Source organism: Danaus plexippus, chromosome 4 (genome assembly GCF_018135715.1).
Source record: "Danaus plexippus chromosome 4, MEX_DaPlex, whole genome shotgun sequence".
Taxonomy (NCBI): Eukaryota; Metazoa; Arthropoda; class Insecta; order Lepidoptera; family Nymphalidae; genus Danaus; species Danaus plexippus.
In genome coordinates this window covers 5,671,337-5,698,858 of record NC_083538.1, presented here as the reverse complement: position 1 = coordinate 5,698,858, position 27,522 = coordinate 5,671,337, and the positions used below count along the sequence as shown (strand labels likewise).

At 30.9% G+C, this 27,522-nt stretch overlaps 3 protein-coding genes and 1 long non-coding RNA gene across 6 annotated transcripts; 1 reads left to right on the top strand and 3 right to left on the bottom strand.

Moving 5' to 3' along the window:
* Nucleotides 1-813: 813 nt before the first annotated feature.
* Nucleotides 814-6,855, bottom strand: LOC116768556 (transmembrane protein 145-like). 3 transcript variants are annotated; one of them, XM_061527134.1, is made up of 7 exons: nucleotides 6,183-6,855; nucleotides 5,778-6,053; nucleotides 5,542-5,701; nucleotides 4,621-4,758; nucleotides 4,136-4,391; nucleotides 3,594-3,698; nucleotides 814-2,439 (listed from the first exon to the last, which is right to left on the bottom strand). In XM_061527134.1, the coding sequence occupies exons 1-7, from the start codon at nucleotides 6,647-6,649 to the stop codon at nucleotides 2,402-2,404; spliced, it is 1,440 nt and encodes a 479-aa protein (XP_061383118.1). In that variant the 5' UTR covers nucleotides 6,650-6,855; the 3' UTR covers nucleotides 814-2,401. The 3 variants fall into 3 exon arrangements, with proteins under 3 accessions (XP_061383118.1, XP_032515188.1, XP_061383117.1); XM_032659297.2 differs by having other exon boundaries at nucleotides 814-3,324; nucleotides 6,183-6,854; XM_061527133.1 differs by having other exon boundaries at nucleotides 814-1,484; nucleotides 6,183-6,854.
* On the top strand, nucleotides 2,709-26,061 carry LOC133320108 (uncharacterized). The gene is made up of 4 exons (XR_009753562.1): nucleotides 2,709-2,836; nucleotides 24,259-24,425; nucleotides 24,643-24,778; nucleotides 25,740-26,061. It is a non-coding gene; the product is annotated as an uncharacterized LOC133320108 (long non-coding RNA).
* On the bottom strand, nucleotides 8,545-19,760 carry LOC116768649 (recQ-like DNA helicase Blm). The gene is made up of 19 exons (XM_061527118.1): nucleotides 19,718-19,760; nucleotides 19,531-19,636; nucleotides 19,000-19,134; nucleotides 17,784-18,687; nucleotides 16,852-17,007; nucleotides 16,438-16,550; nucleotides 15,873-16,051; nucleotides 14,794-14,959; nucleotides 14,378-14,502; nucleotides 13,757-13,916; nucleotides 13,360-13,552; nucleotides 12,826-13,019; nucleotides 11,582-11,730; nucleotides 11,384-11,518; nucleotides 10,884-11,039; nucleotides 10,362-10,552; nucleotides 9,843-10,002; nucleotides 9,557-9,606; nucleotides 8,545-9,419 (listed from the first exon to the last, which is right to left on the bottom strand). The coding sequence occupies exons 3-19, from the start codon at nucleotides 19,075-19,077 to the stop codon at nucleotides 9,388-9,390; spliced, it is 3,141 nt and encodes a 1,046-aa protein (XP_061383102.1). The 5' UTR covers nucleotides 19,078-19,134; nucleotides 19,531-19,636; nucleotides 19,718-19,760; the 3' UTR covers nucleotides 8,545-9,387.
* LOC116768712 (juvenile hormone acid O-methyltransferase) lies at nucleotides 21,848-24,654 on the bottom strand. Its single transcript, XM_032659508.2, has 4 exons — nucleotides 24,236-24,654; nucleotides 23,512-23,683; nucleotides 22,967-23,075; nucleotides 21,848-22,756 (listed from the first exon to the last, which is right to left on the bottom strand). The coding sequence occupies exons 1-4, from the start codon at nucleotides 24,595-24,597 to the stop codon at nucleotides 22,578-22,580; spliced, it is 822 nt and encodes a 273-aa protein (XP_032515399.1). The 5' UTR covers nucleotides 24,598-24,654; the 3' UTR covers nucleotides 21,848-22,577.
* Nucleotides 26,062-27,522: the final 1,461 nt, after the last annotated feature.

Genomic DNA, 27,522 nt, shown 5'->3' with positions numbered 1-27,522 from the left:
CATAGAAACAGTATTTTTAGAATCATTTTAGATATATTTATCCAGTTGCTACATTTTTAATTTTCGTTATCGTCATGTTTATATTTGATTACTGTTATGAAAATGTTAAGTTATTCGTTTTATAATAAACATGTATGTAGAAAAATGTATTTAGAAGTGCGTTTGTGGGTAGTTCAATAAAAAAGTATGTAGTATATTCATTAGTTATTTTAAAAATTTACAGACTTGTAGCGACATCTGTGCTAGTCGCATTTTGTTTTTGGTTATAGAGGACCTTGGTTTTTTAATAAAAAATTTGATTGACGACTTTTAATTTGAGGTCCAACATGTTTTTATCGCCAGTTGTAACAAAAGTTTTAATTTAAGATAATGCTTTAATGCACATGAGATGTAATATTTATCGGCTTCTGTTTAGAAACTTTTCAATGTTATGAATTGTGAAACTTATTTTTATAAATTTCTTATTGTAGTCATGGTATGTCAATGAATTTTTGAAGATCTGACAGATTGTCTTCTTTTTATTCAGTGTTACTATATTTAAAAATGTGTATGTTTAATAATATAAGATTTAATGGACTAAAAATCTTTGTATTGTTTCTGACGAATTTATTTTAACACTTATGTATTTGGATTTATAAATTTTTCCGATAACGTGCTGTGCCAGCTTCAATTCTTTTTGAATTAAGTCTATTTATAAATGTAACTGTGTGGATAAATAAATTATTGTTGTTAAATCTATACTTCGTATTTTTATTTACAAACTAAAACACAATCCCAACTCTACCGCTTACAGAAATAAGTGAAACACGAACAAAACTTTTTTTACACTTTTTTATTTGCATTCATTGATCGATGGACAATAATAGCACATGACAACATATTATACCATTTACAGACTAGATATTTATGTATTTAACACGACATAAGAGGCGATTAGTAGAAATTTACTAAATAAAAATATATGTATTTTGCTTACGCTATTATCTTATGCTTCTAAATTATATCACAAAACGATGTTGTGTTCGAAAGTAAAATTCGAAATCTATTTTATAACGGATATAGCTATTTGCTATATAATACTAATTTATTTCTTTTAAGAATTGACATTTTCAAAGTTATTGACATAACAATTAAATTTTGTACATAACTTTGTAAGGATAACCTTCAAAATGACATATATAGGTGGACAATTTTTTTTTAAATCAGCTTCAAAAATTTGATTTGATATTTTTAAAAAATCAACTTAGTTCGGTTAGTAATATATATATATGAAGGGCAATTTTATCCACAAAATATATTGTGCAATTCATTGTTTTAAATAAGTATAATAAAAAATAAAAATTGTCGTGGTCATATCAGACTAATTGTACTTCATATTTTTTTAACGCGAATACAACAAAACAAACATAAAATCCTTATGCAATTCACAGATAGAGTCATTTATAATTCAGGGTAAGGAAGCATTCGACATAATTCAAATATACCTGAAACATCATAGCAACTTAAAAAAAAAATCGTAATGACTAATGAAATGATGACAACTATTAAATTAACTCTCATTTTGACTACATGCTATGAATATTTTAATTAAATTTAAATAAAGTTCTACTTTTTTTTTAATCAATGCATACTACTTAAAAAGGCATCGGAGAGTAAAAAAAAAATCTTAAATCTTAGAAATTTATCCTCTTCTTGTAAAATGTAATCTTCATTTCATTAAATACATATTCTTTCAATATCTTCACAATAGCCCAATAACTTTTTCATTCCTTTGAAGAAATATGTTTACACCACACAAGTACAACTATTAAATACATACAAATTAATGTATACTAAATTTACTTACACAACATTCTCACAAATACAACATTCACTTATCATTCCATAATATTACTCTTTGTTATATAAAACATTTCAACGGCAGATTCATGATATTCTCCACTTCATCATTTAAATAAACATTCTCATAATCAAAACTGTATTGAGGATTTATTTGTATTACTAAAAATAATAATCTTAATAAAGCTTTTTAGATAAACTGATGTCTAATTGTAAGTGTTGGCACTTAATATTTTTAAGCTCTATAATTTACAAATACCGTGCCACATATATTAATTATTATTATGGAACCTAAACACGTGCATAGTAATGATATATAAAAATATGACATATCAGTTTCATATGAGAAATGTATTTAAAATAAAATAATATTCAAATTTTTATTTAATTGGTGTGTGAAGTATCTAAACTTATGCATTTTAATTAGTTTTAAATTTCACTTAAATTATCATTGAAGGCATGCTATGGAACATTGAGATTTTATTATATATTAAAAAATGTTACGTGTTTTTTGATCACTTAAAATAATATTCAATACCTACTTGAAACGATATCCTGACCATCATAGGGGATTCATACATGATGAATTCCAAAAATTTCCTTATAAGAGCTTGAAATATTCATTATTCAAATAAAGTAATGTGAACAATAAGAAATAGGAGATGACTTTTTCGATAAAAAAAAAATGTATTTTAAATGACAATGAAGCAATGTGATTTGTCACGTTATTCTAGCATATCCTTATCTTTTTTAATAAAATCTTACAAATTTTACAAACATCTATAAAACTTTAATTACTCATATTAAAACCGTAAAATCCGTACAATATTCGCTGGTCAAAATGACATTGACATTTCACAAAGTACCTAGGTACCTAATACCTATATGAATCCTCGGCGGGCAAGTTGAAATACTTGTAACTAGTAAGTTGAATTAAAAAAGTGAACAAATTTATTATTCTCGTGAGTCGGGGGTGATTCTGACAGGAGCTATCCAGGTAATTATATTGAAAGTCTGCTTCAAATTCATAGCTCTGAGGTCGTAATCCAGTAACCTTTGAAAAATATTTGGCTTCATGCCAATTATAGAAAGCAAAAATCATGCCAATAATAGTGATGAAAACAATTTCATGGGTGAGAATAATATAAATTCAAAATAACAAAATATATATGAAGATTGTTATAATCATGTCTTAATTTTTTTAATACTTTAAGACGCCCAAAATGTCATTCAGATTTTGTGTATCTGGGAATACGTCATACATTATAGTTCAACTTGTGCGCCGAAGATCGAACTTATAGGGTCCTTTCTTCATACTCTATAGCAAATTATGTTGCTATGAGAAGATAACCCCGTTTTTATGAGGTCTTGTAAATATAACTTCTTCTTCATCAGCATTAACACTCTCAGCGGTTGTTAAAGCAACTGTGTCACTGTGTACCACATGTGGGGATTCACTGAACTCATCCAATTCTTCAATTCCGGCTATAAATGCAACAATGACTTAACCACAAACATTCTCACAGCCAATATAATCAAATATGTATGTGGATTACTATTTTGAAGCCAAGCTTTTTATTACTTTAACCATTTGTTCGTTCGAAATATTATTTAACAAAACATAAATAAATGTTATATGCAATGTTATATAGTCATTATGAATTAAAGCAAACAATATTAAATGTACAAACAAAAATGTAGTGTTAGTGTTACCAGTTAAATAATCACAATTAACTTAAACTCGGTAAACTTACCTGTATAGTCAGAAGGTGTGAGCAATAAGTACTGTTCGGAGCGTGTTGGCCACAAGAGGTGAGCCATCACACAGAACGCCAAACAGTCTGCTGAGTAAGTTATACCTGTAAATTTAAATTGTTCATTCCTTATATTGGTTATATGTATATATAACACAAGAACTAAACACTATCATATAAATCTATATCCCAAGGGGAGATTTGTAACAAAAGCACTTAGAGATGCACATTTGTTAAAATGAGGGTTAAAAACGATTTTAATCTATATCTGCAATCTTTAAATAATGAGGAAGACAATCATTTAATAAAGATTATGCTTCATCTTAAATAATAATATAAATATTACTCTTGGGTTTGTATTTACAAATTACCTAAGCGTCTAAATACTAAATGTTTTTTACATTAAAACTTTCTGTTGCTTAAAACTAATGCTTATCTACAGATATTCTTTTTTATTAAGAAAATAAGTATATACCAAAATAATCAACGGATAAAATTTTTATAAGAGGAAAAATAATAAATACAATCATATATAAACTCACCTAGAAGAAATTTAAATCTCCACAAAGGACTTATTTGTAGGGCAATTAGTGCTATAATTGGTAAGTAGACGAACCACACAAGACTTGATGCACCAAAGTGCAGGAGGAAGTTAAGTTTCGGCATATTGTGTTCATACATCATAGTGTTGCGCAGCTCAAGCACAAACCATGACATTATAACAACTCTCAGAGTTAAGACAAGCCATCCCGGCCATGTTTGGTATTCATCTATCTCTTCTATAATATCCACTTCAGTCTAAGGAAAGTAATTGTTATAACAAATTAATGGCTACAAATATGTATGAGTTTGAATGGCGTAATTTAATTAATAATACATCAACAATAAATTAGGAATAATAATATAATTTAATATTGAGGAAACAATATGTTTTGGTACAGGAAAAATATGGTCCTTAAATCAAGTCTGAAATTATATATATATATATATATATGTGTGCAATTAATAATCATTTATATATACTTACAGTGTTCCAAACATACAACAGTATATGGACTACACCATATACTAACCACACTCCAAATACCAATGGTTTGTATGTCAGTTCAAGTCGTGTCACAGCCCAACCTTTTGCCAATAAAAGCAGGAGTAGCATAAACAGTGTCTGAAACATTTAATATTATATTTTTAATTTAGTAGTAACTAGTTACCCGCCTGCTTCACATGTGAAATTACAGAGATTTTAAATTTTTAGTGTTTAAACCAATTACATAATAATTTTTTGGGGATGAGTTAATACAAAATTCGCTCATAGATATTTTCTATATAACATTTCTACCAAATTTGGAGCATGTAAGACCTATATTTTACAAAAGTAAGTTTTTAATTATTGACTTCGCTGCAACACCCCTTGTGGGTGGAATTTTTTAAAGTCCAATCTTAGCTGACCTCTACTCGGTGAAATGAATAATCCTAGCAAATTTAAATCTCTGTCTTAGGGCTCCAGAGATAGCGAAATGAGTCAATATATTGGTGAAAATGTCATATATATATATATATATATTATATTATTAAATTTAGGCAGAATAGAATTTCAAATTTGTAGAACACAGTAAAAGATCGTCCAGATCCTATAAATATCATTGTGATATATATTATACCCAAAGTAATCGATAATAATCTATCACTATTTGCTTTCAAAGATATGATAATTCTCATCGTATCACAAACCATGATTATCTACGACAGATGTTATCAGATACATGAAGAAGTTAAAACATAGAAACAACAGTTACTTAACGATATTACTTTTCATAGCTGGTTGAATAAGTGGACTTAGTGGTTAGAAATATAAGTAAATTTTTAAAAACAAAAAATCTGTATTTGCGAAATAAAGTTACTTCACTGGAAAAACAAGACTTGTATCTATTACATTAAATGATCTTACCCTACTCAGTATATCGAGAATATCACCAGCGACAGACAGGCCTTCAAAGCCTTCACCATCCGCAGCAAATTTCACTGTGTGAAGTACATTAAAACACAGAGCTATGAACTCTAACACCAAGCTTGATGTAAATAATTTAGTAACAGGATGTCTCTGAGTTCTGAAAATTATAAATAACCACATATATAATACAAGTAGAATGACAATAAATCCATAATTACATCACTTTGTCTCACCTCACAGCATATATCTGAACGGGTAATAAAATGATATAGCAGAGCCAGAACATTAAATATAATTCTAAAGTATTCTGTCTGTCAAATGAAAACTGATATAACATAGAATTATAAATTGACAGATTCGGGCTTCCGTTAACAAGCCAGAAATCATATTCTAGAGTTTGTGGGATATCTGTGAGAGTTGTGTTGTCCTTTGACGGAGCTCCAGAGTAATGATGCCAGGAACACGTTTCTTCATCCAAATAACAAGATACTATCGACACATACCAATATCTGAAGTAGAACAAAAAATATTTTAATAATATAATTTGAACAATAACTGAAATGCATTATAAACCTAGTTATGTATGTTGATGTATTGGTTTTAAATAGTACACTAAATTTAGAATATATTTTAAATACCTTGGTTGCCCGTTATTTTGTATGACATAAGTAAATTGGTTGTTTTTAATGACATTCCATGGTGTATCCTCATCAACGCATAGTTTGCCTATTGGACATGGTATCCTTCGAAATAAGTCCTGACCTAATGCATTGCACTTTGGATGGTATGCTGAACCATTTAAATGTTGAAACATAACCTGACATGCTACTTCTTTATCAAAAATGTCTCGACTTTTGTAATAATGCAAAAAATGCGGTCGATCTAACACCGCAAACGTAATAGGATATTTAAATGTCTCTTTTGAAGTCAAGTTACCGAAAATGTAACCATATGTTTCCTTATGGAAATGGAGATCTGTCTTCTGAAATCCAAATTTTACTAAAAATTTAAAGAATGTATCTGTCGTAAATTCTCCCTTTATATGCGTGGATGAAACGTGTATAAATAACGAACAAAACGCTAAAATAATAATTTTCATTAACATTTTAACGTTATTATTCTTCTCTTGAACCAAATCAACATTTCTGTTACTCTCTATGTTGTCACTGGTCCATCATCATGGGTATAATCACATTTTACATTATCAATCTGTTATAAATATTTGTACTAACACAAACTTGAGATAAATGCTTAGCTTACAGTATAACATTATAGGAAACAGCAGAATGTTTTAGAATCAAACGTCAGATGACAGATACAACATCTCATAGATAGATGAAGTTTACCAACTCCTTTCTACGTAACTTTGATGAAATATGTTATGCATATTTTAGTAAGGATTATAACTCTTTTTCAGAAGATAAAAATTACAGCAATGAATTTTGGAACAGCGAAAATTATATTTTTTTTTAAATTAATAAAAAACGAATTAATAATTTATGTAAAATTAATAAAATGAACCAGTCAAATTTTAATTATTTCAAACTTCTTGTACGCAGTAAAATATTCAATATTTGTCACTAGCTGTATATAAATAGTAAAATCGCGAAAAGATTTGCATTTCATATATTTTTTAACAGGTGTTATGGTAACCACGGCAGCTGATTTATGAACGATATGAATTAATCTTGGTAACTTCAGGATTTAGATTAATGTTAAAACCATTGTGATAACTTAATATACAATTCAGATCAATAACTTAACTAAAATATATATTGATCAATAACTTACTTAACTAAAATATATATTGTATTGTCCATTTAGTTTTGCTGATACTTAAGTAAGGAAGCCTTACCTCCATAATATATAACAAAATATAAAACGGACTAAAATATTATAAAGAGATTGTGAGAAACCCCCTAAAATATTTTATTGCGTTATTATAAGATACCTTCTCTTCATTATGTGTATTGCTACATATAGCCCTATTGTTTTAGAAAACTGACGTTTTCCCTGGTGACCCAGGGAGACTGGGTCACCCGTTATTGAAACTATCTTGTCTTAAAAGCTCGAGGCCCGACTCAAGAGTGACTCTATAATGCTGACCCTCATCTTAGGGCATCGTTAAGGGTCGTGTATATTCTGGGAGTCTATACGAGGATAGAGATTCCGAACAGACATAACACTTTTAAAACTATTATATGCCGTGGGCAACTATGGAAGATGGGGCTCCTGTGACCATAATAACAACGTGACCGTAAAGCTTTCTGGGACAAAAGAAGACTAAACATGAAATGAAGACTGGCTGAAGAAACGAGGACCTATTCTTCATCAACGGGATCAGTGTGGGTGAATGGTGTGATGTGTAGAGGTATATGGCAGTCGTTTTATTGTCGGCAGAGTATAAGAATACGTCTTTCGGAGATGACCATCCTAGCGGGACTTTGGGAACAGGAAGTAGTTGATTACTTTTGACACTAATGTATTCCGATGCAATTTCGCGGTTTTGAAAAAACTTTCAGGATCGTGTTGGAATGATAAAATATGTAGGATATTAAAAAATCAAGTGGACGTGCTGTTGTCCTAAGGTGTAGCTATCAGTAAAAAAATATTCTGAAGCATCTGGTGTAGATAGATGTTTTGGGTGCAAGTATCGTTAGGTTTGACCTTATTACTTTTCTAGTTCTATTCCAGACTCCCCTCTCCCCTCTATGTATTAGAGTAACAATTTCATAATTATCTCCTCTGGTCATAACATTAATATCATAAAGATTTACTGAGCAAACAGGAGCGATTAGAGAATTATCTCTATTCTTCCTCGGTTAAACCATTAAGGCATTGGCCGCTTTGAAAGGGTTAATGATGACTGGTTTGCGAATTAAAGCAAAAAGTTTAAGAATCGTAGGGGAAGGAAGAATCGCATATTCGAGAATAATGTTGGCCCATGTAAATTTATTAAAGCTTTTTTTTTCATTGCAAAAATTAATAATAAAAAATCAATTTTAATTAAATTCGTTTTTATTATATACAAATCCATGGTACAAAAATAAGGATACATTTACATTATATAACAATAAAGGTTGAAGAAAACAAATGTTCATTTAAATGAAACTAATATTTTTCGGATAAACTACGCGTGATTTAATTTTGTAAAAAACTACATACTCCCGATCTTTCGGTTACTTTTCAGCAACCGTTAAACTGTATCGGAGATGATAAATAACAGGACCAACTGATAGACACTCGCATCTCGTCTGCCCGTGATCACGGTTGCTGAAAAGTAACCGAAACTTCGGGAGTATGTAGTTTTTTACAAAAATAAATCACGCCTAGTTTATCCGAAAAATATTAGTTTCATTTGAATAAAACTCGAGAAAATCTTTGATCTCATTAATTTATATGATGTTTATAGTCAGTGGACATTCACGGTTCTATGGCGACGGCAACGTATTTGTATCTTTTTATTAAAATAATATATTTTTTATTTACTAAAAACCAATATTATAACAACTATTATATAAGATTAAAGTGCAGCTATTTGTCGTGCACTGCTCCAGTATCAAACATATAGTACAATTAATGACTAACATATTTACATAATTTATCTGCTTTCGTTGGCCAGTTTTCAGGCACGTTAAAGCAAATACATAACAATATACAGTAACTAATATATAACTAATGAACATTTTTCACTAATTTATATTTGGTGTAGCTTTAGAACGATGAAAATTACGATATTTTTTTTTAATATTATATAACAATTTAATCCTTTTATTATTTCTTACACTTAAGCCTATAGGATAATTTGATAATCACCACACCATAGTAATTAATTTTGCTTCTTTATAAAAATGTCCCCGGCCGGGGCATTGTTCCTGATAAATAAGAAAATATGTATTAGCATTTTTTTTTAATAACAACTAAAACTCAAGTTTAGTTATTAATAAACTAGTTGCTATTAAATTATAATTTTTTTTAATATTAAGAATAATAATATATAATATTTCCATACCTGTTGCACCTTTTTTGAACTTCTTGAACGCTTTATTGTCTTTTTTATATCTGAAGTGACAAATTAATATATATTAATATGATATTTAAGAGATGAAATTCAACAAAAAACTGAAATTAATTCTTTATAAATTCGATTTGTCTTGTCCAAAATAATATATAAAATTGAATATAAAAAGTATTGCTCTAAAATTATGTTTAAGTTTTAACTTTTATTATATCATGGAAGGAAAAAAAAATTATAAAGATCTATAATTATACTTTTATACAAAAAAAGGTCAACTTACGGTTTTTTCACACCAGCTCTGGTAGATTTCGATTTTCTTGATCGGTAGCTCCTATTATGTCTGAAGGACACTCGAGGGCTGACCGTGGAGGGTCCCGCGGAGGGCTCCTCGTCGTCGAAGGCTTCGCTAATTTCCTGGTCTTGCAAAGTCATTTCGAGTTCTGCAGTGATAAATTATACACATATGACCGCTTACTACTAGTTATTACCAGTTTACATAACGATTCCTGTATCAAAGACACGTGTGATTATGTTGTGGATACAATTGTAAGCACCACCTAAAGAAAATTTTTAATATCATCAAGTATTTGATTTGCCAGCTAATGAATCTGTAAACTATTGCACTTTATTTTTTTTTTAATTTTATTAAAAAAAAAACTTTTTTTTTTCGGTGAATAAATTTGTCTTTATATTCAATGAGTTATACATAATGAATTATATGTACCCGGTTTAATGTCTCAATATATAAAATGTCGGAAGATCTGGTTTAAATTTAAAGTAATGCTATATGGATACTCACTAAGCCTCTCCATGGAGTACTTGAGGGTGATGGGTAGCAACCGGAAGCCATACTTATTATAGTTGGCGTTGGTAACGTGAGGTATCTTGAGCATTTCCTCCACCGTTTCCGGTAGCTTCTCCGCCATATAACGTAGCGCCATCTGTGGGTACAGCGTCCAAAGCGCCACGTCTGACTCCTTTGCTATGTTCCTACAAAATTCATTCTGAATACTCAATACAATAACTTATGAACATTATTGAATAGGTCTCTTTAACAGCTTAGATATTATTTCCTATTTATTTTTGCTTCGCTTTAAGCTCATAGTGACACAATCATAATTAATTGGCATCATTAAACTTCATACGGATAGTTTCTTGTTCTACGATGTGGACTTGTGTTAAGGCTACCGTGTCTGAAACCGTTTGAGTTTAATTCGTTGTTGTTTTTCACATTCCATTAACACTTTGCAACGATCTCAAGACTTTAATATTTTTTTTTCATGTAAAGATCCCGTTGTTTGGTAACATTCCTGTCACTTACTTTATTTCCTCAACGAGCTCTTCGTAAGCCTTATCCTCGACTTGTTTAATTTGTTGGTCAACGTCTTGTACGAGCGGCGCTGCTACAGCTGTCGCCGGCTTCTTAGTAGTGTGCGGGCGCTTGTAGAATATAATCGGCTCAGACTTCGACGACAGCCTGTGGTTAACGTTAAATATGTTGTAGTATTGATAATTTGTTGAATAGGAATTTTTTTGCATTAATCACTGTTTTGTTTGAAAATATAATTATTTAAATCAGTCCCCGACAAAGTGATGTTGAAAATCTGTTAATGTCCTATTAAAATTTATGCCTCACTAATTAACTTTGTAGCACTTTATCTCGGCGATGGGATTACAAACAATATCTGCCGCATTAGAACATTACAACTAAAGCAATCACTGACGGATCCATGACTGAAGCGACCAAACAAAAATATAGTGAAGTTGAGGATTTTAAAGTGCATAATATATTTTTTGGTATTTATTAAAAACATTACTTACTTATATACATCAGCTCCACGAATTAGGTAATTATTGGCAATGTCCTTGTTCACACGGGTTTTCTCAGCGAGGAATTTCTTCATTAGCAAGAGTTGTAACAGCCGGACCGCGTCACCCTTCCCCCACTGATTGCATCTGAGAAAATATTTTGTACAGCAAGGTAAAAAATTAAGAAAAAAAAATATTGATCAAAATTACCTTCCAAATATAGGGCTGTTAATCATATCATTGAACTTCTTCGCTGTGGATCCATTTAGTATATTTGCTAGTTGTACTCTAGTGAAGGCTCCTTCACGACTGCCGACGAAGGTGACGATCTCCCGACACACGTCCGTCACGTCCTGCCGCTGAGGACAGATTGAGTTTAATAATAGAATATTAACGTTATCCACCACGAATACATTTCTTAGTTATTTTTATCATGAAAAAATTATTCGAAAATCCAGCAATAAGGTCCGTAAAATATAAAAACATTCTAGAGAATTATTTAAATCTCTTCACTGTTAAATAATATATATGTCAGTATTTCTGACAACAAAAGCAGAATCAAATATTTCGTTCTGTTAAGTTACGATTGTCATTAAGTTCGTTTTTGGTAATTTGTTGTTTTTGAGCGGCACCACTGGAACTGATTCAACAAATAATTTCATACTAGCGAGTAATACGTGTGTCCTTACCCTTAATGGACAATTATTACCCTTTTCGGGCCCAAGAACATCAGCTTTGAAATATTTTGACAATTTTCTTTTACAATACTTTTTCGAATTTTATTATTGTTTAGTGACGTCATTGGATAAAAAGATCTTAATCTCATTATTGTGTTTATCATCAAGAAATATTAATTTATAAATGTATCAAGGATCCAATTTGAAGGTTGAAATGCATTATAGCGCCATCTGTTGCCATGATATTTAAGTTATTTAATCAAATAGTTAACAATAGACATGTATATAAATTCTAATAATCAATGTCAGCTTTTTTCATTTTGATGCTATGTTCTCAAAAAATAATATCTATTTTTTCGATATTCAAAATAGTTTAGGTACACAATAATTTCGAACAATTACTAAAAGTTAATAAAGTGAAGCTCGACATAAATATTTTATTTAAAACGTTCCACTGTAATGGCAGTATGGCTTAAAAAGTAGTTTTTGAAGTGATAACTTCCGATGGGAGGGTAAACCGCTTCGTAACGTAACGCGTAACGCCACTGGGCTTGGTTTAACTCTGTCTCACGCATACGGCACCGTATTACACGCATGCGGCGGAAGTATTCCGAATAATATTCAATTTATTCATAAACGGACTACGAATTTAATGTATATATGATAAGTTAGACAATTTCTATATTATATAGTTTAAATCGCTTCTGCCGAGCGTCCCGAGGCGCACAAAGATTGAAAACACTGTTATTTTTGTAATACATTATAAATATGTCATACTATAAACTCGTTTGTCGGTCTTCGTTGACAGTTGTCGCAGAGCATGGGACCGCAGTTGTCGCTTTGGAATGTCTCCCCCAAGTATCTCAGTACGAAGGTCCGTCGACATTCAAGCACGTCCTCACACAGCTCATTGATACGTGTAAGGTTATCATCGTGGACGTTCTTCGAGTTCTCCGTCAAACTTCTATCACCTGAATAATTTTTTAAATACATAAAATGTAACTATATATAACTATACATGTATAATAAAATTACATTTAAAATATATAGCAAATTTTAGCACCTCTATATATTCAATGCGCTACCACTACAAACATTAGCATGGTAATGCCAATGAAACAAGATAAATTTTATAAATAAATTGTATGACCGTATTGACTATTAAGATTTTAAGACAATTTTATACAAAATAAACTCTTTGTATGTGTGTTTGTATTCATAGCGAATACGAAATCGATGTTACAATTCCCATAAATCGAACCCACCTTAGCAGTATTATAAGTTTATACCCAAAAAATATATCAGACTAACGATAATAGAGGTTGCGTTGGCGCACAATGTCTCTGTAACAGTAGAATAAGATACAATCAGCCGGTTTGCCGTCCCGCCCAGCCCGACCCGTCTCTTGGTAGTATGCTTCTATAGACTTCGGTACACTGTGGTGGATGACGAATCTGACGTCGCCTTTGTCCACGCCCATTCCGAAAGCAAGCGTTGCACAGATCTGAAATTATAAGATCATATGTATTAAACCTTCATTATATTATGAAATATAATTGAACCAAAACTACACTATCTGGGTACTGTCCGAGTTAAGTATATGTAGAGTCGTTAAGCGTGCAGGTTCGATGGTTCAATCATTAGGATGGTTCTACGAGTCTCAGATTCGAATCCCGTTTGGAGCGGTTATCAAATACATTCGTCATACCACTTTAATGGTTCCTGCGAGCCACTGCGTCTGTACGTTGACTCTCTCGGCGTCTACGAGTTTTCCGTGGTACGCCTTAGACGATACTTTCATCTCTTTTAAAGCGTTAGCCATGCTGTCGCAGTCCTTGCACGACAGGCAATACACGATACCGCACTGTCTATAACAAAATTACCGAATTAATCGTTATAAAGCATTCAAGTGGGCATTTTTAATTTTCTGTTTTTTTTTTTGCAGTTGCAACACAGACTTAAAGATCAAATGAAATGGTATAATATTATAAAATTTAAGAAATTTGAAAAAAAGAAATTGGTTTTTTATTATGAAAATTAATCACTTTATATCTTTTCCCGAAATATGTGTAGTACAATGTTTTATAAATTAATAGTATATACATATAGATTAACTCAGTAATCTGATAAAAGACAAGTCAGTTTAGATAGTAAATATTTTTATATACAAGCATATAAGATACTATAGTAAGCGATTAAAGGCGCATAGAGAAATAATATAATTTCGTACATGAAACAAAATGTCTATGATTATCTGTTGTATACAACATGGCCGACATTTTGTTTTGTATATTTTTTTATACAATTTAAATAATAATTGTTAACATACTGATAATATTTCGTCTTGATCAATTCAGCTATATCTTTATTTATCAGATTCTGTTTCTTCGTTAAAATCGTGTACGTGAGATTTGGACGGTTGAAACTGCTCAGGAACCATTTGCATTCACGCACCTGTGGCAAAAAATATTATAACCTTAGCACGTGAGCTAATACTTAGTGAGTATACGGGCGTGTATTCACACGTACCATAGCACGGTTGCTACAAGTTTAAATAATTTAACAGAACTCAATAAAACGAACTGAACTGAGTAATTGGACTATTATAAACGTTTTCGCGTACTCGCAGCATTAAAGGGGTTTTAGGAACGAAAACTGTAATCTCTAGGTATGTACTTTGATGTAAACTTGTAGTAAGAGTAACTGCGCGTTTGTGTGAGTGTGAGTGTTTGCGTGTCTGTTTACCTTCAGCTGATACAATATGTCGGTGCGCACTCGCTTCGTGGCCGTCGCAGTTAATGCCATTAGCGTCACATTAGGGAACTTTTTCCTTAGTAAATTCAACTTTTGATAATCCGGACGGAAGTCGTGACCCCATTGCGACACACAGTGAGCTTCGTCGATCACGAACCTGTAGCGACATTGTTTGTACTTTATGTTTAACCGACCACAATCCGTTTGTAATATATATTTTCACATGTGACGTATAACGGAACGGGACTTCCAGTAATGGAAGTCGTTTACAAGATTTAATTGTTTATATTGAAAGGATAAAAACTATCCTAACTAGAAGGGGCGTGCACAGACATGTGGGGTGGGGTAGGCAGAATACATATTTTGGAAAACATAATACCAATCTCCATCATAATTTCCTCTACAACATTGATAATAATGAGATTGCTGCAAAGTGACCGAAACGTCGGGAGTATGCAGTTTTTAAAAATAATTAAATACGCGTAGTAATCCGAAAAATATTACTTTCATTTGAGCATTGATAATATTCGCACATAAAGTAACAGCAGTGAGCAGTCCGATCAGAACTAACATATATATTTTATGAATCTCTCAACTACCTCCGAGCCACGAAAGTACCTTCAAAGGATTACGATCCGTAAAAAAATAATTTAAATCGGAATCTTCAGTGGAGATCCAAACATTTCTATTTTTGTTATTATTTGAAAACACAAACAAGAAAAACAAAAATAACTTATCTGGGTGTACACAACCTGCTAGCTAATTGAAAGTATCGCAATACTTTTTATTACAACGAGCAACATTACCTTTTTTTTAGTCAAATTTAAACTGGTCACACACACAACTTCCCTTTTGTAATTATTTTAATTTTATCAACAAACGCCAAAGACAAACTCAAAATTCAAAGGACAATTGAAAATGTATTATTAAATTAAATCCGTATTCCGTAATTGAAAGTATGCAAGTAAGAATTAAGTAAGTTTTTGTATGGTTAGAGCATGCAGCGAGTCTGCATCTATGGAGTGCACGCCACCGCTGACGAGGCCTCGGTACCAGCAAATACTAATTACCTGGAAATCTTTTGCTTCTCGTAGAGTCTCGTTAAAGTTTCTTGAAATTTTGGGGACGATTGTATTTTTTCGGGTGTGACGTAGAGGAGCTTGATAGTGGGTTCCTGTTGGTTGAGATCGTCATACACGTAATTGCTCTTCGCCTCAGTGACGTCACTGCCTAAATGTGCGGCCGGAATCTGCGAGTGATTGTTAATATAATCATTATACAGTATCAAATATATTACATATATATCATAAAATAGTTAACTTCTCAGTTCAACATTATCATAGTCTGTATGTTGTATCAAAAACAGTGAAATCCAATACGTACTGCATCTGATAGCGACATTGTTTTATACTCCAGTCGTTGATGTCATAGGGTCAGTTGCGAATAATCTATTTTTCAATAAGAATTTATAGTCACGTTCGCTAATCAACGTCTCGCGTAGTCAAAGTGTGGATGGGTGACCGATATAAATCTATCAAAACACAATAGCTTGTCTTTCTTCCATTGAAGGAGCATATTAATAGAATGAATTAAGTTTTCTAGATTATTAGGGATTGTAAGGATAGATAGACTCACATCCAGCGCTAATAACTTGTTGACTTGATCCAACATCAATGATCTCAGTGGTGATATCACGATGGTGACGCCAGGGGTCAGTATCGCTGGTAGCTGGTAGCATAGTGATTTTCCTGTACATGGAAACGTATTTGATAATCTAGTTGTTGTCCGCCATTTTCGGTGTTTTTAAAAAATCATTTACTTTTTAAAATTATTAAATTGGTATTATTTGATTATCAGCGACATCTATCACCTGCGTCTGTGGCTTACATACAACCATTATGTGTTGCCAGCATACGGAATGAAGCGTCAAATTATAGCTTACAGAAAGTACGATCAAAATCTCTTCATGGAAATAACAAACATCCACACATATTAACAAACTCTCGTATTTATGATGTTAGCAGGATAGTAATCATCAATAGCACTCACCCCCGCCGGTCGGCATGAGAACAAAACAGTCGTGGCCTAAAAGCGTTGCGTTAATGACTTGCTTCTGATTTGGTCTGAAAGATGTGAGACCAAATTTCTCTTTCAAAGTCTCCATCATAGGGATCGAGTGCGGATAATCATCACCGTCAAATTCACCTGAAAAATTTAAAATATTATATAGAAATAAAATATATATATATAAATCTGGTTCTGTTATATTTGTTAAAAATGTTGCTACATTTTTGTTTTAAGACTTTCATATAGTTCTTGCAGCTTAAGTACTAACAAGGTAACAAGAGCGTGCACAGAGATTTTGGATAGGGGAGGTAGAATGTGTGATTGATTCGTTGATAAGCTCGCTGATCATAATTAATTCAAAAGTAGTAGAAATAAAAATAAGCAGAAAATATTTGAAATGTAAATCGGTCATAATCTATAGTTTTTTTAGAAACAACTAACTTAAATAACTTCTTAAATGAGAAGGTGTTGCGAGAGGCAGTGCTTTTTAAACCTTAACATATATATAGGTTTTTACAACATACGAATATTTTCCGTACACAAAACGAGGTTTGTTGTGACATATTTGTATGCAAAATAAGCAGCGTGTAGTACTGTTTACGGTCAAATCGATTGGAAGGCGGCGCTAGTGTCACCGGTCGGTAAAGTTTCTGTTTACTTTTGATAGATGGCACTTTTATTAAATAATAAATAGGATAGTTACATATAAACATCTGTGAAAATTTTTATGGAGGTGTATCATAATCTCCATAGAAGCAAATAAACATTTATGTGTGTTAAAGTATGTAAGACTACAGCAAGGAACAGGTTTGCATGTTTTATGCTAGAGTATGCAAAGTTTATTCGCTTCTATGGAGTGCATACTGCTGCCTGACAGTAATGTTTTTTGTATGTGAAAAGAATAACTATAATACCTGTGACTCCATCATTTCTAGTATTACCAAAGTCCCCTATACTGTTGCTATGAATATTTCCTGGTACAGGCAAAGGTTGCTTGGATGTTACAATAGAATCTTCATAGTTTACATTAATTGTTGTATTTGAATCTTCATTGTTCGACAAACTACTATCTCCTATTTCCAAGGGTTCTTTGAAATGATCAGACCAATCGTCTTGGAAATTAATGTCCTCAAATTCTTCAAAGTGATCGAAATCTATATCTGAATTGTCACATCTATTGTTAGGATTATTTACTCTGGACTCTGGGTTGGCTTGGTTAATGGTGGTGGTGTTTAAATCTTTCGATTCATTTAAAGCTTCAGTCTCAATGTGTCTGGTTGTCTCAGTCTGGTAGTCTATAGTGTTGGTTCCATCGATATCATCTGTTTGAAAATTATGATTATTATGCAATTCTAACGAATAACAACGTGTTTTGAAAACGCCGGGATGTGAGGGTAGTTTGAAAACGAAGCTTCGTTTCCGTCCATTACCCGAATTATATGATTCAGTACAGTTTTTATTGATTTTCTGCTCATGGTTTAGTGAATCGGGTAATATAGTCGTCTGAACTTGCACATCACTATTGTTCTGCACATTCTCCTTATTTTCTGTTATATTTCTAGGTGCGAGTGTCATATCATCTATACAGTCCAAAATGTTCCGACTCTCAGGTGATAACTTGTCATTAAAATCAACATTTTCTTGTGCTGAAATATTTCGGAGTTTCTCTTTCACAGTAAAAATTGAAGTGTAGCTTTTTCTTTCATAATCAGGTAATTTGTTGATTAAAACATATAACACATCGCTCAGTTTCTCTAATACTTCTATATACAGTTTTTTGAATTCATTTGCTTCATTAAAAGTGTACACCCTGCCTTCCTTTAAAGAAAAATTTATCTTTTAGATAAAATATCATAATCATTTACTTAAATGTGATAAAAATGTAATTTGCTTATATGATATGTTGCATTAAAACTATATAGTAGGTACATATACATACATACATTAAGAAAAGAGAGGGTTTTAATAGGAGAAATAACATCTTTAAACATTAGGTTTTGAAAAAATAAGGTTTTAAATACCTATCAACAATTCAAAAACATTAATGAAGACATGTATTTTTTCAATCTAAAAATTTTCAAGAGAAAGTGTGGGACATTTAAATCTTTCTAACATTAAAAAATTACTTACTCTAATCTGTAAATAGAGAGGATGTGAAAGTATTTTTTTGTTAAAATCTGATAAGTCTGTTAATGGGTTGTTATCCATTGTTTATAATATATTTTTGCATAAGATCGGGATTTGTAAGGTCCGAGTTGTTAGAACCTGAAAATATAAAAACATAATTAACAATTCAATTATAAATAAGAATGAAATTTATTATCAAATAAATAACAATCATTAATCATTGTTAATAATCATACTCCTATTTAATTAAGATTGAGTATTTTTGAGTATTTCTGTAGAAAATATAAGTTTATTAGAAAAAATTGTATTTATTAAAAGTTTTTTTTTTACAATGAAATGCACTGGAATATACTTTTGGTAATAAAAAAACAATATTTTTCCTCAGAAGTTTTCTTAAAATTATGATTTATTTCTTTAATTGTTTTCTTAAATGCAGGTACACGAATTTTTATTTAAAATTATTTTTATAGGACCGAATTGAAGATTTACTGTTAGTAAAAAAATTATAATGATTTTATTAAAATCTTTACTTACACAGAAAATTTAATTTAAACTTCCGAAACTTGTGTAAGGAAAAACCCGGCAAAAAAATGTTTTCGGTGGTATCAACTCCGCTATCCCAATTGAGTCAAATTTCTTTCTAAAACCACATTCACTTAGTAGTTTAAGTATAATGGAGTGATTAAATGTTATTATTTAGTCATGAAAAATAAATACTAACGAAATTGTAAATATCACAAGTTAAATGAAATTTCACATTTGACAACTAGAAGTCGTACCACAGATTGACTACATACACAGAATATAAAATCTTAGCACTGAAATATTAGATGTTTTTTACTCTCTAATCAGCTAGACCACCATAATAAATTGGCGAATTTCCTAAAAGAGAGGCCAGGAATCACTTAAGCGGTTTGTCTGTTAACATTGACAATCTTTTCAAATACATAACCTCTTGCAACATATGTTTTAGGTTTGTACCTACTTAGATTGGTAACAACAGTTCTTCAATACGACCTTTGTGTCGTCGATCTGCCCGTTAGTGGTCTAGGTATTTTGGATGAGAAATGAGTGGATCTATTTAATTGAAATTATTACGAATAACGACGAATAATTTTGCTCGTTTCGTGTAGTTTGACGGAATAAGAATTTGACTGGTCTTAACAGAGCAATCTCATTTTGTTGCTGTTGTGATCAGTAAATTGATTTATAAGATAAGTATTTCACATAATAGTTTCCATCTTGAATATTCCGTTCTATAATTTATTCCCACATCTTTCTTAGAAACACTGTATTCTACCCATAGGAATATTACCAAGGATACCAGCATTTATTTCTTTGCCTTACCCTAAACAGTAAAAATGGCAGATGGAGAACGCTACTTTAGATAGAAGACATAACCTTCAATACCACATATATTGATTTGGGCAAACTATTTATTACAGTATTCCAACAGATATCGTGTATATTGGACCTGCTGATGGAACATACCACTAAGCATTCATGGGACTGGACTGCAGTTAATCGTCAGATTGGAAACTTTATGCGTTGGAAAAGTTAAGAGCTTTTCGTATAAATGTTCCGCAAGTACTTTAGATAAAGCGAAATAAAATATAAGTAATTTCTTTTAATAGAAAAAATATTTCTACGGATGAAAATTGCATTTCATTTGTGAAGCAACATGGCTATTGCTTGTTCTTATTCGAGTGGTCAAACTCGGATATAGTTAATTGCAGTCTTCTTAACTTACCAACTGATCTGGTACAGCTTCATCTGTATCTACGATTTTCAGGAAATATCAGTTGTAATACTTTTGCCTTGATCATAATGATTATACTTTTTATTTGATTGGCAACTTGCGTTATTGTTAAAAGGCTGGCTATGGCTATGGCCTTATTGGTTTTGGGACATTACTTAACAAGGATCTCATCTTTTTGAGGAGTCTAGTAGGTATAGGACTTCTAATTCTTCTGTGAACTTTGTGTTCAGATTTCGTGGAACACTGCAATTATTTAAAAAAAACATTAACTAAGTAAATATCAGAAAATTTCATGACGGACAGTAATTTATATCTCCGGGTTAGTGTATTAATTTCATTTTTTTTTCTATTTCTAAAGTAAAATTTTACTAAAATTCAAATTAAATGTTCAGAAGCAAATATTGTTATAAAATGGTTGATACTATTTCCTTAGTTTCAGTTTGTCGCATAACACATTAAAAAGCTCATGTGAGACCAAAAATGATTTTGAGACACTTTATTCCGTTGTAACTTGTAAGGAAACTGTTATGAGTTTGAAATATGTTATTCAATGTGCATATATTAAAGATTGTTTTATTAATAATTTTCTGACTATTCATAATCTGGAAGGAACCTGGATGAAGACTAATGATAGTCGGTTTAAAGGAAGAGAACAAAGAAAAATGCAGAAAAAAGATATGCATACGTGGGTCTAATAAAATAATGTCAATTCTAAATAATAGATATCTTTTGGTTATTTATCCATGTATCATCACATCACATATCTGTCGTAAGTAACAATTGCACTAGCTAGTTTCTGGAGTAAAATGTGCCTGAAGAGTAAAGTTACTGTACATTATCTGTTTAATTCATGAGGAAGTATATAATATTTCTTCATTAGAGCAATAATCGAATTAATATATATTTTTTATTTTACTTTCTCCTTTTAAATTTCTGTGATATGATGATGTATTTTTAGAACTCTTATTGAGATCTAGTAGGTACATTTACGCGTTAAAATACGTTCATAGATTTGTGGATATTTGTTTTGAAGATTCACTTGATTAAAAAATACTATAAAAACTCGAGGATAAATATAATGAAAAACATAAATGATAAATAAAATAATTTACTATTTTTTTTTTTAACATTAACTTAACATATATTAAAATAGCTTTTGTCCACTTCTTTGCCCTCGTAAATGTTGGCTAGCTCAGCCTAAACTAACATATATCATAATTCCTTTATTGAGGTTCTATCTTTTTATATCCAACCAGCCTTAATGTTTTACGAGGCAAAATGAAGGTTAGTAATAGAGATAAAAACAAACTTTTAAGTTGGACCTAATTAAAGAGTTACGGAATATGATAAAAATCAGTCAGTCAGTCTCAGAGTTTATACGGAATATCTACATCGTGACACCACATCTAAGTATATTTATTTAAGACGGAGGTGATATTGTTTAACAGCGTAACTTTATTCTTATATTATATATACCAATTTTTTTTTTATTATATAATTTATAAGAAAAATATGTCATAGCTTTATTATTATATAAAAATAACAGCATAAATAAGTATTACACTAAGTGAATTATATTAAATTGTTGTACTATCAGGTACCTTATTTTGCAGTTAATACACATACAAATAAAATTTAACCTTCTTTATAAAAATTTTAAAAAACTCATTTCACCAGCTGATAAATACCAAAAAGGAGGCCACATTATATATAATTAAAAAATTAAAATACAACATATTTAAATAGCTTCATTTTGTATCAGCGGCGAAATTGACCCTTAATGTTATAAATCATATATTTTAATAAGTTATAATTTATTTGTTTACTTTTTACCATATACTATAATGAGGTTGTAGTTGGTCCTCACGTGGACAGGTCCGTCTACGTTGTTATTTACGTGATCCACGAGCTGCATATCTCGAACTATTTTAACATAATCCTCTAAAAATTCTTCCTGCATTTCTACCGGTATTTTAAATGGATTAACGGCATTCACCGCCTCTAAAAAGTTATTTCAAAAGTTATAATTTTTACAGTAAAAAAAATTGTATACAATTGTTTTGTTTATTAATATTAGTGTTTTATTTAATAATATAGATGTACTGTCTTAAAATTTTATCACACCTACATTATTTGGGAAACTCTAAAGACAGTTACATATTTCATAATTATTTGATATATATAATCGGATAAATTAGGTTTAATATTTACTCTTAACGGCTTCCACGCTGGTGTACACGAATAGTTTCTGAACACATTTGACTTCCACGTTTTTAAATCCTATCGTCGTCATCATTCTCTTTATATCTTTCTCAGGGTCCTATAAAAAAAGAATTACAAGTTAATAGAACCCACGATAATTCGTTTTCACGATAATATGAACATCGAAAACAGCATAATCGAGCTCGAATGTCATAATTTTTACTTTATTCTGTGATACTTGAAATATATAAAGATAAATCAGGAACAAAAAACATTATAGAAAATCTATCAACATTCTAAGGAACTACTTATTTATCAACATTATAAAAAATCTATCAACGTTCTAAGTAACTACTTAGTTAGCACTGGATTAATCTTACGCGAACACCTTGTCGAAATTGAATTAATATTATATGTTTTATTTTAACTATGACGAGTTATTTTTTTTTGTAAATTGAAACAGATCTCAAGTACTTATTATTAAAAGGACCTACAAACCAATTTATTCTAACATATTTTTATTATAATATAAGTAATAAGTGTTATAAATTGACCTGACAATCGTGATATGGCGATACGAATCGGTCCACGTCTTTCAGCCAGAAACTCCAACGAGTTGATCTAGCAAGGAGTCTGTATACATCGAATACCGGCATATGACCAAGAAATACCAGGAGACAGTCGCCACCACTCACCAGAAGGTCGTAGATATTTGAAAATGCTGTTCTGTAAATAAAAATTAATAAAACATAGTAATAACGAAAATTAAAGCCTTGTTTTGGAAGGAAGCTCGAATACATTAGTTGTTATCAGCATTTATTCAGATACACTTTATATATAGTATTATATATAAAAGATTAGTATCAAATTATAATGTAGCACCAGTATGCCATCAGATTTTTTAAATTGATTTAAATTATTAGTAATTCTCAAATAAATATGAATAATTGAAATGTATATTATTTCCATAATTTTCTAAAATTATTCATTGTTATTATTATTTTTAAATAAATGTTAGATTTTTATTTCTCTTATTTTATTGATTAAATATTTTAAATTAAAATAAAGTATGTACGACGAACTCTGATTGGTAATAATATTTTTAGAAATAATATATATTGGATAAAATTTTACTGAAATATAAATACATACATATTTGATAAGTTGCTTGAGACGGAATATAAAATTATATTCATAATTTTTACAATATAGCTACATAACTCACACAGACTACTATTTATTTATTATAATGAATTATGAAATATCTAATGCACTTACTCCTGTTGTCTAACCCAATGTAGAGTGTAAAAGGAAAATGCGTGGTGGAATCTCTCACGAAGTTCATCAGGCAGTTCACCTTCTATGTCGAGCCGCGTGAAGCTGATGTTATCCATGGCGTGGTGTTCGTTAGCAAACTGTATCATTTTCTCGCTAATGTCGCATCCTATAAGCTCCTTGCAGTTATTAGGTAAGAAAGTTTTCAGTATATTGGTAGTGACGCTGCCATCTCCGCATCCGATGTCTATAACGGCATCACCCTCGCTTTTCCATTTAATTTTTTTTGCATACTCTTCTAAACATTGTCGGGCATCCCTCTTTTGCAGCGTGTTACTTTTATGATATAATTCGGCATTGTTCATTTTGTTTTTAATTAATTGTTTTTCTTATGGGGTTGTATGTTTTAGATGCGCGTGCGCTAGATCACCGTGTTCGACGCGGTTTCGGCGGGCAATCGAGCCAGAAACGTGCTTCCTATGTATTTATATGAGCCACCGACGCACGGCATCGTCGAGTGCGGCTGAGATGGCCGAGGAAGTTCAGGTATGGTTGACGACTGTCTCACAACCTGAAAATTAAAGAAACATTTTTTAAAAGACCGTCTTTATTACCAGTACATACTGGTTGCTTTCTCTTGATAACTGAGTCACGGTTCCCGGTCTGTAACTAGTTTTATATTGGAACTTTTTCCTTCGATGTATTTTTTTTATGTGGAATTTTACTCCTTTATAAACTAGCTTTTAATGTTAACCACGTAGAATGTGTTTCGTGACTATTCACTGTACTACAACGTAGCACAGCTACAAATTATGTATAAAATATATATTAAATAATGTAAATTATTTTGTACTTAAGTAAAAAAACTAAGTTGTAAGAGTAAGTTTAGTAGTAATAATGTTGATATTTAAATAATATTTATAGTAATATATTAATGCTTGTAAGTATTATGCATACAAATCAAATAATAACTGTCAATGTTTTATAAACATTCGTCCCGAAACTAAATGTACTCACTGACAGTTAAATCTCAGGAATTTTAAATATTATTTGGCTTACATTTTATTGTTATAAATATATAAATATATCTTACTGTATAATCATGTATACGTCATAACTTTACAATTTTTGGATAAGTGTATCATTCTAAAGGCCTCCAATAAACGTTTGTCGCGAGATAATCACAAACTATTGTTATTTAAGACGTAGTAGATTTAATTGAAACTAATAATAATAAAATACTATATTGTATTATTACATTCAAAGTTTCCATTCATATATCCGCTTATCTCAGAGGATGTTTTGAATTCGTATCGCAATATCTGCTCGGATTTTCCTATACACATTAGTACGTAACGTCGGTAACAATGTATCTAGTAATTCATACTTATACTAAAATAGATATCCTTATCATTTCTAGATCGAGAACCTCTTACACGTGAATATTCTTTTGTATAAAAATCGTCGGCCTTGATCTTAAATATTTTTATTTATGCTTATTTTTCAGCTGGCGACATCGGGACGACGTGAACGATTGTTGTATATTCCATAGGTAGTGTAACAACTAAAATCGCTAATAAATTCAAACGCTAAGCACTCATGGTTCCTTTGATAACTCCATTTAAGGATGTTTCTGGTGAGGCTTTATGGTTTGACGGGTTTTATTTGGGGTAAAATATTTTTGTTCAATTAACTTAGCATTCAATATGGCATCGTCGTTACTGATTTTAGTGTTATCTTTATGGTCATGAGTACTTAAATTTATGTTTCAAAGCTGCAATTAGTTTAAAAAAAAAATTAAAAATATTTTGTTGGGTATCATTGTTTGTTATTGCATTGTTTATTTATAATTCTGAATTTATATTAATAATCTCTTCCGACGTCTTATAAAAACGTTATCTAAATTAGTAAACTACAATTAAAAATTGTCTATTTATTTTCGATTTTAAATATCGGGGGTGTAGAAAAATTATTAATTATAATTTAAACTTTTAGTTACTTTGTTTCTGTATTTTATTAATACGAAATGAAATTACGCTTTCCTTGCTATAAATCATAAAATAGGATCTCCAACCCAGAAATTGTTTATGTAAACTCCTAATTTTTTTTTAAGTATATGTATTTAATAAATGCTACTTAATATTACATATTTAATGTCACTATTTATTTTTATATGATTTAATTATCATGATCTTAAATATACAGCAATATAGCGTATTATTTCGGAAGAACTTTGTGAACTTAATATTGAATTATAATAATTTGGTATTGTGATTTGTCAAATGCATTTCTTTGAACTGTCTCCGTGAATGCACTTAGTGTATCATGACCTTAGGTACAGCGATTCGCATGTACCCACTTCGCTTTTACATTCCATTGACATGCAACACGTTTTATGATCGATAGATTTAACATTTTTCACCTTATATACTTAGCATTAGATACCATTTTTATTCGTTGCTGCGTTTTGTTTTGTGCGAATTTTGCCTTAAATTTTGGTGCCTTATAACATCATACGTTTTAAATTAATACCAATACCGTTCTGTATAAGGTACTTTGTCTTGTGACCGCAAATGCTCGAAGACAGCCAAGTAACGAAGTAAGAAAAAATGTGTGTCATAAAGAAAACAACCGAAGTACATATGAAATAAAGTATGTTTTGCTTTGAAGAATGTCGTAGTGATTATTATGCTCCTCACAAACTTTTGGACCAGCACATTCGATCTTCTTTGACCGTTCACGAAAAAGTGCATTGCCCCGGGTCTGTTCACATCCTTTTTTAGCTTATTTGTGTCGTTATCTACTCAGCTGGTTTAGGAATCATGACCTAGCCTAATGCAATTTATATTGATCACAAAACGAGATTCAATTACACAAGGATGACGTCACTAGCGGTGCATGCATCATTTAACACCCAAATATATTAACTATTCAACATAATTATTATCAGCACATACTCAACATGATTTTAATACATTAACGCTAATTAAAAATAACTCCTTACTTAGATATTATAATTCGGTCTTTAGTTAAATTATTTTCCAGACCGGCATATATTATATGTATGTATGTATGTAACAATGTGCAGCGAACGCGTTTTTGGTAATGTGCATGCTGTAATCTAAACTTGAAATTCAAGGACGAAGTTAAGAACCGGTGAAAAAATGTAAGACAGTGCATCCATACGCTTTAATGCAAGTGCAATGTAGATTTATAAAGAGTCGCGCTACACAATCTTGACACTTTAGTGAAATATACAAATTATATTTACAAACTCTATGTATATATAT